This window comes from Mustela putorius, unplaced genomic scaffold (assembly GCF_011764305.1).
Source record: "Mustela putorius furo isolate JIRA1106 unplaced genomic scaffold, ASM1176430v1.1 tig00000253_pilon_pilon_pilon, whole genome shotgun sequence".
Lineage (NCBI taxonomy): Eukaryota > Metazoa > Chordata > Mammalia > Carnivora > Mustelidae > Mustela > Mustela putorius.
In genome coordinates this window covers 6,883,272-6,898,048 of record NW_025421329.1, presented here as the reverse complement: position 1 = coordinate 6,898,048, position 14,777 = coordinate 6,883,272, and the positions used below count along the sequence as shown (strand labels likewise).

At 41.9% G+C, this 14,777-nt stretch overlaps 1 protein-coding gene across 8 annotated transcripts in view; it reads left to right on the top strand.

Annotated features, from left to right (window-relative positions):
- The window catches only part of RALGAPA2 (Ral GTPase activating protein catalytic subunit alpha 2), a 322,083-nt gene that overhangs the window by 192,164 nt on the left and 115,142 nt on the right, over positions 1–14,777 (top strand). For all 8 annotated transcript variants that reach the window (XM_045078460.1, XM_045078458.1, XM_045078459.1 and 5 more), the window contains 5 exons: positions 82–190; positions 6,360–6,470; positions 8,171–8,239; positions 8,591–8,728; positions 11,084–11,267. In XM_045078460.1, the coding sequence (XP_044934395.1) occupies positions 82–190; positions 6,360–6,470; positions 8,171–8,239; positions 8,591–8,728; positions 11,084–11,267 (611 nt within the window). The remainder of the gene's footprint in view (positions 1–81; positions 191–6,359; positions 6,471–8,170; positions 8,240–8,590; positions 8,729–11,083; positions 11,268–14,777) is intronic.

Below are 14,777 nucleotides of genomic sequence, written 5' to 3'. Positions count from 1 at the left end.
AAGAAGATTTAAAATACTTTGTCACTTGAAAATATATTAAATTTTTTGAGAGTTTCCCTCCTTTTTCTTCTTTTTCAAAAGGTGCATTGCCATTTGCTCCCTCGGAGTCTGGATATGCGAAGAACTGGCACAGTGTACAAACCATCCGCAGCTGAAAGAGGCCGTCAATGTGATAGGTGTCACTTTGAAGGTATTACCAATTCGTGATGTGTATTCAACAGTAAACTGTATCCCAGATAGTCATCCAGTTCTAGTTTGAATTAGCCCCATTGTTATTTGTCTGTACATGAGAGATTTTGAATCAAAAATTATTTTTCTGAGAGCCATGTTGAATGTCCTGTGAGGCTCCCAAGAGAGACCACCAACAGCTGCTTCCCCACTGGTGGCTGCAACCTGCCATCCATCCCTGAGTGTTCCTCGACCAAGCCCTGCAGCTGAACAGGCTGTCTCTGGTAGCTGGCCGCTTCCTGTAGCAAGCAAAACAACTGTCCTTTGTGGGTAATAGTGACAGGAAGGTGGGATCTCATGCCCTGTCCTACAGTAGGACTGGGAGAGACCTGACAGCTCCTGGTTTTCAGTCCTGAGTGCTCACTGTCTGACTGGGTCTTGGCACTTTAAGGATGGCTTTCTTCCTTTGCTTTGTTAATGAAAGGAAGAGTTGCCATTCACTAAGTGGTTACGTGGAGCTGGATTCATGGTAGATTCTCCAAAACCTTCACAATGGCTGCTTTGCAAGGTGGATAGTATAATCCTGATGTCACACCAGAGGAAAGCAAGGCCCAGAGGAATCAGGTCATGAGCTCACAGCCATGCAGGTATAAGTGATGGCACCAAGAGCAGATCTGCTTACCGTGAAAAACAAAACCTTTATACATACTGTTAGGCCACTTTTCTAAACCAGAGCTCAAATCCTTCAAGGTTCTTTTCAGGCTCCTACTTAAAAAGGATGGTAATAATTAGCATTGTTATCATTATAACCCCCCCCCCCCCGAATCAGTGAGTGCCCAGTTCCTACCAGGCACTGTGCTAGGATTTTATGGAAGTTCTCAGCTGTGAGACAGTTGTCCCATTTTACAGTGGAGGAACTGAGGTGCAGAAGAGCTAAGGAGCTCATTCCAGGCTCTAAAGCCTTGCCAAGCCAAAGTTCAAACCATGAACTGTTTGTCTGACACCAGAGTCCAGGCTCAGGCCTGGCCTTCTTTACTGCCTGATGTGTGCTGCTGCTATAGTCATCCCCATTGTAGCTGACAACTGGGACAGTCATCACCAGGCCATTGACAGCCCCTGTGTCACCTTTTGTGCTTCAGCCCACAGGATAACCAGCCGGGGCATCCCCTGCCCATGGCTTGGCATCCAGTTCTCTGGTCTAGCCCCTGCCTGCTTGTGCAGTCTGATTTTGTGTCAGCCCTCCTCACCTTCTTTCTGGCCAAAAGAAAGCTCTGCTGTTCTCTCTGCCTCCATACCTGGGTGTACCGGTTCTGTCATGAGAGCTGGACAAACACTTGCTGCTGATCCCTGTGGTGAGGAATGGAAAATTGATTGAACCAGGATCAATTAGGAGTGCTCCCTCTGTTCTGAGCGCGGCGATGACCTTTGATACTACTTTTAATCCTTAGAACCACCCCATGAGGTAAAGGGTTATGGCCACCTCTGCTTCATAGATGTGGGAAATGAGCTGATTTAGGGAGTAAAGAGTTGGCCAGGGTCAAACCCAGGACACCCTGGCCCCTTATCTGGACTTTGGCACAGTTGCAGAAGCTGCGGTGAAATATTCATATGTAACTATTAAAGTGAAAAAAGTTGGCAATTGTATATCTATGCAGAGTCTAATTTTTTAAATATCCTCTTTCCTCAATTCTAAGATCTGTTTTTTGAATGTTGAATGTAGTGTGGCCTCCCCACCTCTCCCCCTTTCCTGGAGAAGCTGTCAGTAGCTCAGTGGTATCCGAGAATGATTGAGATATGTAGATACAGTGATATAGCTATCCTTCTACCCTATATGGTTCTATATAGTACAGCAGGGAGATGGAAATTGATAACAAAAGTAGAAGGATATGAGGGCTTACATTTTGTCGTTGTAGGTCTCCACATTTTCAAAAATGTCTTTACTTTTGTGTAAAGATGAGGACGAACATAAGGCACCATAGAAAGAATACATGGAGCCCAGACTCTGCCGGAGGCATCCCAGCACAGTGCAGGGACTGTCTGGTGGAAGCCCCGCCCCTGTAGGTGCTCTGGCTCTCCCCATTTTAGAAATAAGAGAGAAGGCAACTAAAGAATGCCAAGAAACTCACTCCAGTTTGAATTGTGAAGAGATCAGAGGGCCAAGATCGGCCAAATCAGCCTCCCTTTAACTGTTAGGAATAGCAGAGGGAAACTCACAGATGTAATTCCAGGACCCTGGGATGAGCTGTCTGCTCGTCCCTCTGACATCTGTGTTCCTGCCTGCCTCTCTCTGACGTCTATGTTCCTGTGCCAGTTGGCACTTTTACTGAAGGAGGTGGCACATAAATCTCAGAGAACTGAGGGCCTAGCAGGGAGAGCATGGCCACAAGGAACAGCTCTAGAAGAGGGGCCTCAGGGAGCCTCAGGGCCTGCTAGGAGGAGGCCCAGCCCCAGCAGCACGGGGAGCATGAGCCCTGCAAGGGCTTCCTGCCGTATGGTTTCCACACTGCTCTGGACACCACTCTGCTCTGACCCTGCCCTTCAGGAACACTTGACAAGATTGACCTGGATGTTCCATCTGATGTGGGAAGGCATGGTCAGAGAAGGCTGGGAAATGCTCCCCAGGGGGTATCAATGAAAACCAGCCTGTAGCTCAGCAGTAAATGAGAGCAGTGCACCACATAGGCACCTGCAGATTTCCACCCAGCTAATTATGTCTGGTGGGATATTGTTGTGGGCAGCACAGGTGGCAGGTGAGTATTCTAAGCCTGAGCTGTAGTTACTTAGGTATCCCATCCTGGATGTTGGCCAAGGAGGATGTCACCTTTGGCTCTGGCTCAGGTGAGCTACCAACCTTGCCTCCCCAGCCCAGCCTGAGCCCCTACCCTCAGCCTCACCTGTTGTTCCTTCTTTTACCCCATCTTAGGAGACATCATTAACTGGCTCCTCCTCCTTACCCTAGCACCGTCTTGGGTCATAGAGTCCTGCTGCCCTAGGGCCATCCCTCACTCAGGCTGGCTACCTATGCTAAAAACTGAGCCTCTGGGTGTTCTCCAACCCCATAGCCCTAGTCTGGCCCCCACAGATCTGTCCTCCATACTGCCACCAGAGGAATCTGTCAGCACAAGCCCTCACCAGGTCACCCACAAACTAGAGTACTAAGCATGGCATTCAGGAATATACACAAATAGGTCCCTGCCTATTCCCAAGATTGTCAGTCTTTCGGAGTAGGGACGATATCTGCCCTGTTCATCTTGTGCCCTGTGCTTTGCTCTTCTTTTTTGGCTCAAACAACATGGGAATGTATTAGTTCTTATAGCTGGAAAATACATGGGTATGGAAGAGTTTGAGTCTGGTTGATCCAGGAGGTGAACAGCATCAACACTGACCTAATTGTTTGAGTCCTCTGCTCTGTAGTCCACAGAGATGGCTTCCTTTTAGGGTGGGATGCCCGCACAGTTGGAGGATGTCTGCCAGTAGAAGTCAGGATCCTGCGTGTCCTTGTTCATGTTCAGCAGGACTTCCCTCACAGCATTCTAGTAAGTGGTACTGAGATGCATTAGCCAAGGTTTCTCACTCATCCTTTTGCCAGTGACTGAGGCTGGGAATAAAATCTTTTGATTAATTTCAGTCAGTTAGGGCATATTCCTGGAACTGGGAGAGAGGACTTGCACCTGGAAAAAGATCTACTGTTAGTTAAGGAGAGAGGGGGAAATTGACACTGGCCAAGCAACTACACATGTTCACTTTAGAGAGCATCCAGAAGCAAAAGATCCTCTGTAGTGGGAGGAGGTAGCCTGTGAGTGCAGAAATGAATAGTGAGAAGGAGGTAGGCAGTGTCTGGGGAAAGGGCACTCCAGGCAGAAGGAGCATCAAGTACCAGGGCCCTGAGGTGCACATGAACTGGTATACATTCAAAGAGCAAGATGTTGGTACATGGAGCAGAGTGCGCTGTTGGGGCAGCAAGGGAGCTATGGCCTTAGTACTTGTCAGTTTAGCTGAGCCTGGACAGCATTTCCCAGAATTCTTTTCCCCTTATGGTTTTTGGAGGGAGTGGGTCTATTGCTCTTTTTCTTTTTTTTTTTTTTTTTTTGAGTATAGCTGACACATAATGTCATGTTAGTTTCAGGTATAGAACATAAAGTGATTCAACAACCTGTGAGTTCTGCCGTGCGTACCACAAGTTTAGCTACCGTGTGTCACCATCAGTGCTGGCACATTGTCCTTGTTCCATGAGTATGTGCGGACTGAGTGATTAATTCCCTGCCCCAGCCCACAGCATTCGCATGGGACTAATACCACTCCACTTGCAGCCCTCCAGCCTAGCCTTGCTTGTCGCAGGGCCCTGCTGCCTGCTGCCTACACAGAGACACTCTTTCTCTACCTCCTTCCGAGTTAGGCTCAGCTCTCCTGATCCCCTCTCCCCCCACAGCCTGTCCTCTTTGCGGTCTGCCCCCTCTCTCACACCTTACCCCTCTCTGCTCAGAGGCTTATTGTCTGGTCTACCATAGCTCTCATTTCCTCATCATCCTCTTGTGTGCTTCCATCTTCTAGATGTAAGAGCCATGCCAACCTTCTGCTTCCACCCCATGACTTGACCACTGTGATGCAACAGAAACACACCCATTGCCTACTCATGTTCTTCGCTCCCTCGGTTCCATCTTCACCTCAGACTCCCCTTGTGCTACTCCTCAGGGGGCTGTGCGAGACATTAGGAATGATGAATGAGTGATATGAGATGATGAATGGTGAATGAGATGTGGAAAAATTAAACACATGAAAGAATAGGCATAGAAATACCAAAGATCAGCTTGATAGCCCTTAATGCCATAAGGGAACTATAAGTGGGAAACAGGATGAAGCTGAAGAGCTGGAGCAGGTGGGCTGCCACTCCTTTGGATGGACATGGTGGTCTCATAGAGGAGACATTTAGGGCCATGATCTGAAAGATGTGGCAGTGCCAGCAACATGCAGACCTGGGGAATGAGTGTCCCAGGCAAAGCAGGGAGCAAGTACAAAGGCCCTGGGGCAGAAGCAAGCCAGAGTATTTGAAGGATTGAAAGAAGCCTATGAGCATCAAGTCCCCTGAGGCCTAGAGGCCAGGCTCTGAAGAGCCCCTTGAGCACAGATGCTCTTGCCCTGGTGCCTACCAGAAAAGGGCAATCAAGAAGTGTTTATCCTATTGAATTCAAATGAATCCCCTTTGCCCTAACTTCTTCCTTGTCCTATGTACTTACACTGAGATACTAAATGTTGACTTTTCTGTATCTGTGTGGTGCTGAGGTCAATTAGGATGTGCTTCTTGGGACTTGGAACTCCTGGCAAGGAAACAACTAAGCTACGTATCCAGAGGTTTCCCAAAGCCACATATCCAGAGGTTCCCCAAAATCAGTGACAAATCTTTTCTTTTGTAGATAATGAGGTATGGCTAGCAGAGTAGTCCCAGGTTCTGGCCAGGGAGAGAAGCACAGGATGCCTTCATCTGTTTCATCCACCCCAGCCAGCAGCCCTTGTAAGCACCATCCCTCCCCTATTGACATGCCATCTCACAAGAAATGGGAGCATCCAGAGGACCTTGGACACACTCCAGACTCCGAAAACATACTCAAAGTAATTGAATACACCAGAGCTTATGAATCATGTTCTTGGAGTCATCAAAGTTTCACATTTCTTAGTACATTACATGTGGGCGTTCAGTTTAATTTTAGAAGACAGAAAGTCACTTGCTCAGTCCGTTTCTCCAGGTGCAAAATGAAGATCACGTCTACCTTGCAGAGCTGCTAGTGAGCATTTATCAATGCAGAAATGAGGAAAATTCTTGTAAAAGGTCCAGCACATAGGGAATGCTCAGTAGTCGACTGCATTTTAATTTCCTCTAGTTGTCAAAACTATAATTTATGCGATCTGCATGAGGCATCTGAAATTACAGTTTTAATTTTCCTATGACTGAACAACAGCTACTTGTTTCTGCAGAACATTAAGTTAATACAGCTAGTCTGGACGAGACGGAGTTACAGGATGATGATCATACACAAGCTATCTGGTACCAGGACACATTTTTCAAAAATTGAATGCCAGACAAGGAAACATATCCCTAAACATCACTAGAAAGAAATGCCTCTTCTTTTCTTCCTTGGAACAAATGTACGTGTTAAGTTCAATCCTTTCGTTTGGGGTTTTGTTTCCTTTTATAGTTTTCTAACAAAATCGTGGCTCAGGTGGCCTGTGATGTTCTTCAGTTGCTGGTTTCCTACTGGGAAAAGCTTCAGATGTTTGAAACCTCTCTGCCTCGGAAAATTGCAGAAGTAAGTCTTTTCCTGTAATGCTAAAACATAAGCATTTCCCTCTCACTCTATTCGGTATTTAATGAATTACAGATACTCAGATAATTGTTAGAGAACTGTCTATTACATTGCCATACAAGTCATTCGTTTTAAGATTAAATCGCACTGGCTCTTCTCAGCTGTGATTTCAGGCACTACGTAAAGAAGCCACCAGTGTTCATGGCAGAGTCTCACACTTGGGGAGTTTGAAAAGCAGACACGACCACAACAAAGAGACCTTTTGTAGATTGGGCTTCATTCATCGAGAGTAATTTGGATGGTGCCAACAAGGAGTAGGCAGCTGGTTATGATGCCCTCCATGCAGGGGCGGGGGGCAGGGGGACTGTTGTGTGAAACAGGAGTCTCTTCCAGACTGAGGCCCCGGACCACGCTTTCTGCCATAGCATGATTACCCAGCTGTAATGAGATTACTACTCTAATACCCGCGGGCGGGGGTAGGAGGGTAGTTGCTGGGAGAAAAGGACAGAAGGAGCAGAAAGAATCGTCCCAGTGATGATATCCTGGAGGCCGGTTATATCTGAGGGTGCTTGCCTGTAAAGAAGAGGTACCCTCACCTCTGTAAGTGCCTGCATATGAGGCACATCCATTCCTGCCAGTTTTGAAAGCTGCCCTTTCTGAAACATGCCCTGTTCTTTACACATGCAGTGGTAACTTCTCAAGGAAATTTGACTTATCTCTGTGTGGTATTACAGGGAGAGAAGAAGTGATATTGACTTATTTTCTCTCCGCCCTAGGTAGATTTCACCAGTGAGATCACTTTGTTCTCTCAGGGAGACGTTAGGTGACCTAGAGTGGAACGGAGCTCTGGACATAGGAATATCAGATGCTGCAAGCTGTAAAGTTGTGTTCTAGGGCAACTATGTACAGTTGACCCTTGAACAACATGGGTTTGAGCTACATAAGTCAATTCGTATGTGGATTTTTTTTTATATAAATACAATAGAGGACTGTAAATACATTTTCTCTTCCTTATGATTTTATTTTCTTTTCACTAGCTTACTTTATTTTAAGTCTACAGCGTAGAATATATATAACAAAATATGTGTTGATCATCCATCAACACATGGATGATCCATTAACACATTGATGACACTTCTGGCCTGTAGTCAGCTAATAGTAGTTAAATTGGGGGGAAGTCAAAATTTATACATGGATTTTTACTGTGTGCAGTGGGGAGGGGGTACAATACCTGGGTTGTTCAAAGATCACTTACAGTTTATCATCAAAAGATAAATACCTTTGAGTATTTATACCTTTGGGTACTTTTACACCAGGACAAGAGATAGAGACATGAATGGTTTATAAGAAAATCAAATGGTAGTATTTTCATAGTTATTTTTGAAAATGATTTTTACTTTCATTGTGTAAAGTGTGGAGACTGATGAAAGGACTTGTGTGACCACAGAGAGAAATGTCCCTTCCTCTGGGGCCCCCAATTTCAGCACCAGTAGGGTGGAATGGAGACTAGGTGTGGGTTTGTCACTTTCTCTTGATTTTCAGGACCATAGGGAGCTCTAAACTGTTCTCTGCTTTTTAATCACCTTCCTCTAGCAAGGTGGCACCAAGCTGGGTTTAGTGCAAGGCCATTTTGGGAATCTTATCATATAGTTTCCCAGACTATTGCTATGGTCTCTTTCATTGGGGATTTGTCTTTTATGCAGATCCTTGTGGCCACAATTGCTTTTCTTTTACCAAGTGCAGAGTACTCCTCAGTGGAAACAGATAAAAAGGTAGGTGGCACATCATCTAAGTTTTTTCCAGAGGTTGGATTTTTTTTTTTAACGTAAAACAAAATTATAAATAATGTTCTATGTAGGGATATCCTTTGTAGTTTTCTTCTCTATTGGTCCTAATGGTCTCCCCTGTGAAAACTTTATTTATTCATTAATTGTGCATTTGTGTGCCCACTGAATAATTATTATTGTGTAGGGACTGTTCTGTTGTTTGCTATTACATGTAGCAAAGTTTGAAGGATTGCTGAATAATTATTATTGTGTAGGGACTGTTCTGTTGTTTGCTATTACATGTAGCAAAGTTTGAAGGATTGCAGTATATGTTACTGGGCCTGTTTCCTCTTCCAGTTTATTGTGTCCTTGCTACTCTGCCTCTTGGACTGGTGCATGGCATTGCCAGTGAGCACCCTCCTCCACCCAGTGTCCACAGCGGCCCTGGAAGAGCAGCACTCGTCGAGAGCCCCTTTGCTGGATTATATCTATAGGGTGAGTCTCTATTTGGGCCTCAGGGACATAGAGTATAGACTTAAGCATCAGAGAATTACCAAAATATGTTCTATACATTTACTTATTTGTACCCTTTTGAAAAGCATATTTGGGGGCTGAAACATGTTAAAAGAAAAGAATAATTTAAGTAGTGAAAACAGAGCAGATATTCTTGTAGAGAAGCAATGGTTACTCAGTGAAAGAAGCTTGCATTTTCACATGACTTCCATCTTTAAACAACTGAGGTTTGACCAGAAACCACCGCTCCCCACCCCCTGTCAATTTTCATATAACATGGTCTATCTGTACTTATTTTTAAAAAGAACTGTTAATGCTGTAGGAATATTTACAGCTGTAGTTTGACAAAATCTGCTTATCAAAGGAAGAAGAAGTATAAAGGACTCAGTACTCTCTTTGCTTTAAAAGATCTTAAGAAATAAATTTTTTTAAGGTTTTTTATTTATTTGAGAAAAAGACAGAGATAGTGAGAGAGGGCACAAGCAGGAAGGAGAGGAAGAAGCAGGCTCCCCCACTGAGCAGGTAACTCCACTCAGGGCTCCATCCCAGGACCCTGAGATCATGACCTGAGCTGACACTTAACCAACTAAGCCACCAAGACACCCCGAGTCTTAAGAAATAAATTAAGGAAATATATCACTTCAAAGTATTTAGCCTCGTCATTTTTATAGTACTTAAAATATTTGAATTTCACCCCCTACTGATGCCTAGGTTTGGTGTTTGCTCTGGACCCTTTATATTATCCTTCTGTATTGGCTTTACATTCCCTCCTGTGAAAGCCTTATTTATGAGTTTAGCGTTTGTGTATCATCGAATAATTACTACTAGGTAGAGACAACTCTGTGTATTGTTTTAGTAACAAAACTTTACTAATTTATAATCTTTACTTTTATAAAGGTTATAAATAATTTATACTTATAATTTATATTTACATATGTCTATATATATGCCAAATATAATTTATATTTATAACTTAAAACCTTTACTTTTTTTAAAGATTTTATTTATTTGTGAGAAAGTGAGCGAGAGAGCACAAGCAGGGGGAACAGCAGAGGCAGAGAGAGAAGCAGGCTCCCCTGAGTAGAAACCCTGACGTGGGGCTTGATCCCAGGACCCTGAGATCATGACTTGAGCTGAAAGCAGATGCTTAACTGACTGAGCCACCCAGGCACCCCTACTTACTAATAACCTTAAAAAATATATATTCCAAGTCATTAACTTATTACTCTGTTGCCTTTTTAAAAAATGTATTAAACACAAGGGAAGAAGACACTTAACATGGTTGAAATTCTACTAAAAAGTATTGTGTATTTTTAAGTTGTTTCTTAAAAACAACTTAAAAGTTGGTCAAAACTTTTAATAACTCTGTTAGGATTCATTAGATACTTCTGTCATCTCTGTGGCTTATAAACGAGGCCTGGCTCAACCAAATAAAGTAGCCACAGTCATTTAAATTTATCTCTTTTCTAGTATTTTTTTTTGTTGTTAAAGATTTCTCTTAAAATTGTTTTACCAATGAATAAGTCACCTCCTCATTAACACAATTCACAAATTTACTGAGTAATGTTATTTTATTTTTAAAGGACTCTTTTAATGAAGTATGATATGCATCCAGAAAACTGTATTAGTCATAAGCTCTGCTTGATGGATTTTCACAAAGTGGTTACACCTGTGAAACCAGATCCCAACTGCAGAAACTAAATAGTTTTGGTATCCCAGAAGTCCCCATCATGCCTCCCTACTAGTCACTATCTCCATACACACACCTGGGGTAACTGCTAGCCTGTCTAACAGTGTAGATTTTTTTGTACTTTGTATGGCTGGAATTATGCAGTATGTTCTTCTGTGTCTGATGTCCTTCACTCAGCGTTATTTCTGAGTGATTCATTTATACTGTTGTGAATAGTTGTAGATTTTTCGCTCACTGCTGTTTGGTAATACACAATGAGAGTATGCCATGATTTATGTATCTGTCCTACTGATGATGTATATTTAGGTAGTAGAGCTTTGGACCCTAAAAAGAAGTTCTATGAACATTCTGGTAGGCCACAGCAGGACTTAGCTGTGTGCTCCCACCTAGAATGGCAAAATAAGCACTTTTTAACTTTCACTTTCCTTTTGTCTTGAGAATATATTTATTGGCATTGTTGTAAAAGGAGCAGAATAAACTTGCAAATACCAAGAAGATGTTTTAGAATGGAAGGGATTCTATGTCTTCAAGTATTACCAACCCTATCAAGTATTACCTGCCTCCTAAGTGCTATTGTGGTTTGGCAGGTTGTCAGGGACAGGGGGTTAGTCACATCCATGACACACATTCCCTTCTGTTTCTCACAGGTTCTGCACTGCTGTGTTTGTGGCTCAAGCACATACACCCAGCAGAGTCACTACACACTGACCCTGGCTGACCTGTCCTCCCCGGATTACGACCCTTTCCTGCCACTGGCAAATGTGAAGAATTCGGAGCCAGTCCAGTATCATTCTTCAGCAGATTTGGGAAACCTGCTCACAGTTGAAGAGGGTGAGATTCTTCAGAATAATAATTCTCATGGGTGGGAAAAGGAAAGATTGTAGCCTTTGCCCAAGCTTGCTACGTTATTTTCAAAAATTAACTTGTTTCTGCTTTCTAGACTCCTCTGTGATAGTAAGTTCTGCCTGCCTTGCTTCTTTTTTTCTGTTTCTTCGCTCCCTCTCCCTTTTCCTCTCTTAGTTGAATTTTGTGTTGAGGACCTATGAGACCCATAGAAAAAGTCTCATTTTCTACCCCAGAGGAACTTTACATGTATAGAGAGACAGGATTAATGCAGGACCCATTCATGAACCAGTAGCACTGTGGCGGGTTGCTGTGAGGAAGGACCTAAGCCAGACTTAGAAGGATGGGCAGACTTCGAAAGGATATCATGGAGGGTTGCAGACTAGGAGAGCATTGTAGAGAGGTGGGGATTTGCATGCCACAGTATGAGGATCACTCTGCTGATGGCAGGGGGACTATTTTAGAATATGTGGGTATTGTCAGGATTAGGAACTGCTGTATGATCTCCTCAACCATCTTCTTCCTGAAAGGACAAAAGCCTATCTCTGGGCTTTGAGATGTGAGTCCAAAGGTAGGTATATCACCTGTACATGTGAAATACTCACGAAATGCGTAAACTATGAATATTGATGAATCATATCAAATATGGCATATCATATCAAAATACCAATCAAAATTTCCTGATTGTGATACTGTACTATAGTTATGCTGTGTAAGATATTACCAGGGGAATGAAGGCTATTTGGGATCTCTCTGTATTTTTCTTACGAGTGCATGTGAATCTTCAATTGTCTAAAAGTTAAAAAAAAATAAAATGTGGGTGTGGAGTTTTAGATCATCCATGAAAATGTTACGGACTTTGCAAGTTAAAACCTAGGTCCAAGGATGGAACTGTAAGGGGGGAAAAACACTGTAAAGAAAAGGAATGAGATAATTTCACCAGGTTAGTGGAAAATGCACATTTAAATTTTGGGACCACCTTGCTTTCAATGTACAACACTCTTGGACTTTATTTCCCAGAAAACCTCAGACCTTGTGCAAGCTGCTTGTCCTAACATAGTTCTGTGGTACTAAAAGTAACTGTTTGAACTTCAGTGGCAAAGGAGTTTTAAAATTCACTAACACTCTAACTAGATAAAAAAGCAAAGCAGCTTTAAAACATATTGGCATGCACAGACACTCTTGTTGTGGGTATACAATCTTAAGAATGAGAGGAAAATTAAAGATGATAGCTGAAGTGTTTTAGGTTAAACACAAATGTGCTTGTATTTGAGAGTTTTTTGTTTTCATTCAGTGTCATAATTTATCATTCATAACCAAACTGTTTTTTCTCTCATGTTTCTGGGAAGTAATACTGTATTTTTATCTATTATATTCAAGTGACTCTTTCATTCCCTATTATGTACTATTTGATATAAATACTACTTTCAAATAGTTGTAAGCAAGAGACACATTCAGTTGCCTCCAGCTGAGGTGCCTGCTGGCCTAGCTCAAGGAAAAGCCACTGATGGTAAACACAGGTGCTCAAATTTCTCATCATTAATACCTAATTGCTTTAAAAAGAAGGAAAGAGGGGAGCTTTAAAAACTGAAATTTAAAAGGCAAAACTAAAATTACTGCCTTTCTGTTTCATCTCTAAATTTAGCGAAGTAAGATAAATATTTAGATTATATTTTTCATAGTTTGTGGAAGCTATGAGATTTTCTCATGAATGGAGTCTAGTTTTCTCTTTATTTTTCAGGGAACCACAGGCAATAGATGCAGCTGAAGTTTTTCTGTCAGGAAAAACAATTTTTACTTCACAAATATTCCTTTCCTTACTTTTCAATACCAAAAATATTTGGAGTTTTTATTGGGTGTGTCATGGTTTATGGCTTGATTAGTGTGACTCCACTTGATTTCCCACTGTAGAATTCAAACACATTCCTTAAAATATAAATTTGTATGTATCTCAGATTGAAAGCACAACCTATGTAAGTAAAAGCAGAGGAAAGTTGCTTTTCCAGTTATAATTGTCTGCATTGGGCTTTACCAAATTGGACCTTTGTCCTCAGTTCTGTAGCCTGCTCTGTCGAGTTATCACCATGCGCTGTCACCATAGCCTCCTGAACCCCCAGCTGGCCATGTCTTTGTTGTTTGGGGCATTAACATTTCTGACAGAGCACATATTCATATGGAATGATAAGCATGAATAAAAAGCATCTGTAACTTTTGAAAAAGTTAATATGGACACAAAAGCAAAGGCATTCATAACTGTGATTTCAGGGGAATTAGTTGAGGTGCTTAAATTTCTCAGCTGTATGGAAATCATACACTTTTCTACAAGGGTCAGGAAGGACAGTTGAATTTGTCAGAGATGGATGTAAATGACCTTTGGTTATGAAAACTCACGTTTTCATGTAAGATTTTATTTTGCATTCTTGCATACAGTGATTTCTTATTCACTGAATAACAAAAATTAAGAAGAAATTCAAGAAAAAGGACGATCTTGTTCATCAGTCATCACACTGAGGTTCCTACACTCTAGGATTTGATTGTTTCTTGGTAGGATTTATACATCATACAATTAATGTTTCATAGATAAGTTCATTGAATTTTTAATATCTGAGAAGGAAGTTGTTTAGCATCAGAAAGCATAATTTAGAGTTATTTGTGTTTAATTAATATTTGAGTTTTCTATTATGATTTTAGAAACCAAGTATTTCTTAAACCTTTAAGCCCAAAGTACAAGTCTTACTTAAATATCTAGTGATATTTTTTATTGAAATTAAAAGAGTTCATTTTCAGTTGTTCTTCGATTAATACACAGTTCTTTTCTAACCTTGGCAAATTACAATTTCTCTGACTACTCTGAAGCTTAAGTGGTTGTTTCCCTCCGTGCTTACCAATTGTTTCTCTGCTTCTTCCTTTACTCCTGCATTTCACAGAGCCCACCTTCACATGCTAATGTCAGTCTTCCTATACTTTTGAAGCCTTAAACATTTTGTAAGTCACTTGCTCTTAGTTAATCATCAACTGCAAATTCAGTTAAAGCCTTCTATTTCTGTGAGTTAATTAATGAATCAGATTCCATTAAATATTTAAAATGCCCAAGCAACAAAACATAAATTGTCACAAAGATCTTAAAGCAGATTTCGTCAATCCATCCGCAACATCACAAGCTTGATTCATTTCCTCATCAGCATCTGCCTTTACCCTGGTGAAGGGAGTGGAGTAACCTCTGTGACCTGGACCTCCAACCCACCACCTTTCCCACCGGATCCTCTCCAGCTGCAGGTTCCACCTCCCAGAACTTCCTGAACCATCAGCTCTTTCAGGACAGGGAAATTCTCTGGTTTACTGCTGTATCTACAGATTTTTAAGTGTCCCTAGAATGAGATCTTCATGGAAGTTGGTTCTTTTATCAATCTATTTATTTGCTTTCTTGTTTGTTTATTTTTTTAAATTAACATATAGTGTATTATTTATTTCAGGGATACAGGTCTGTGATTCATTAGT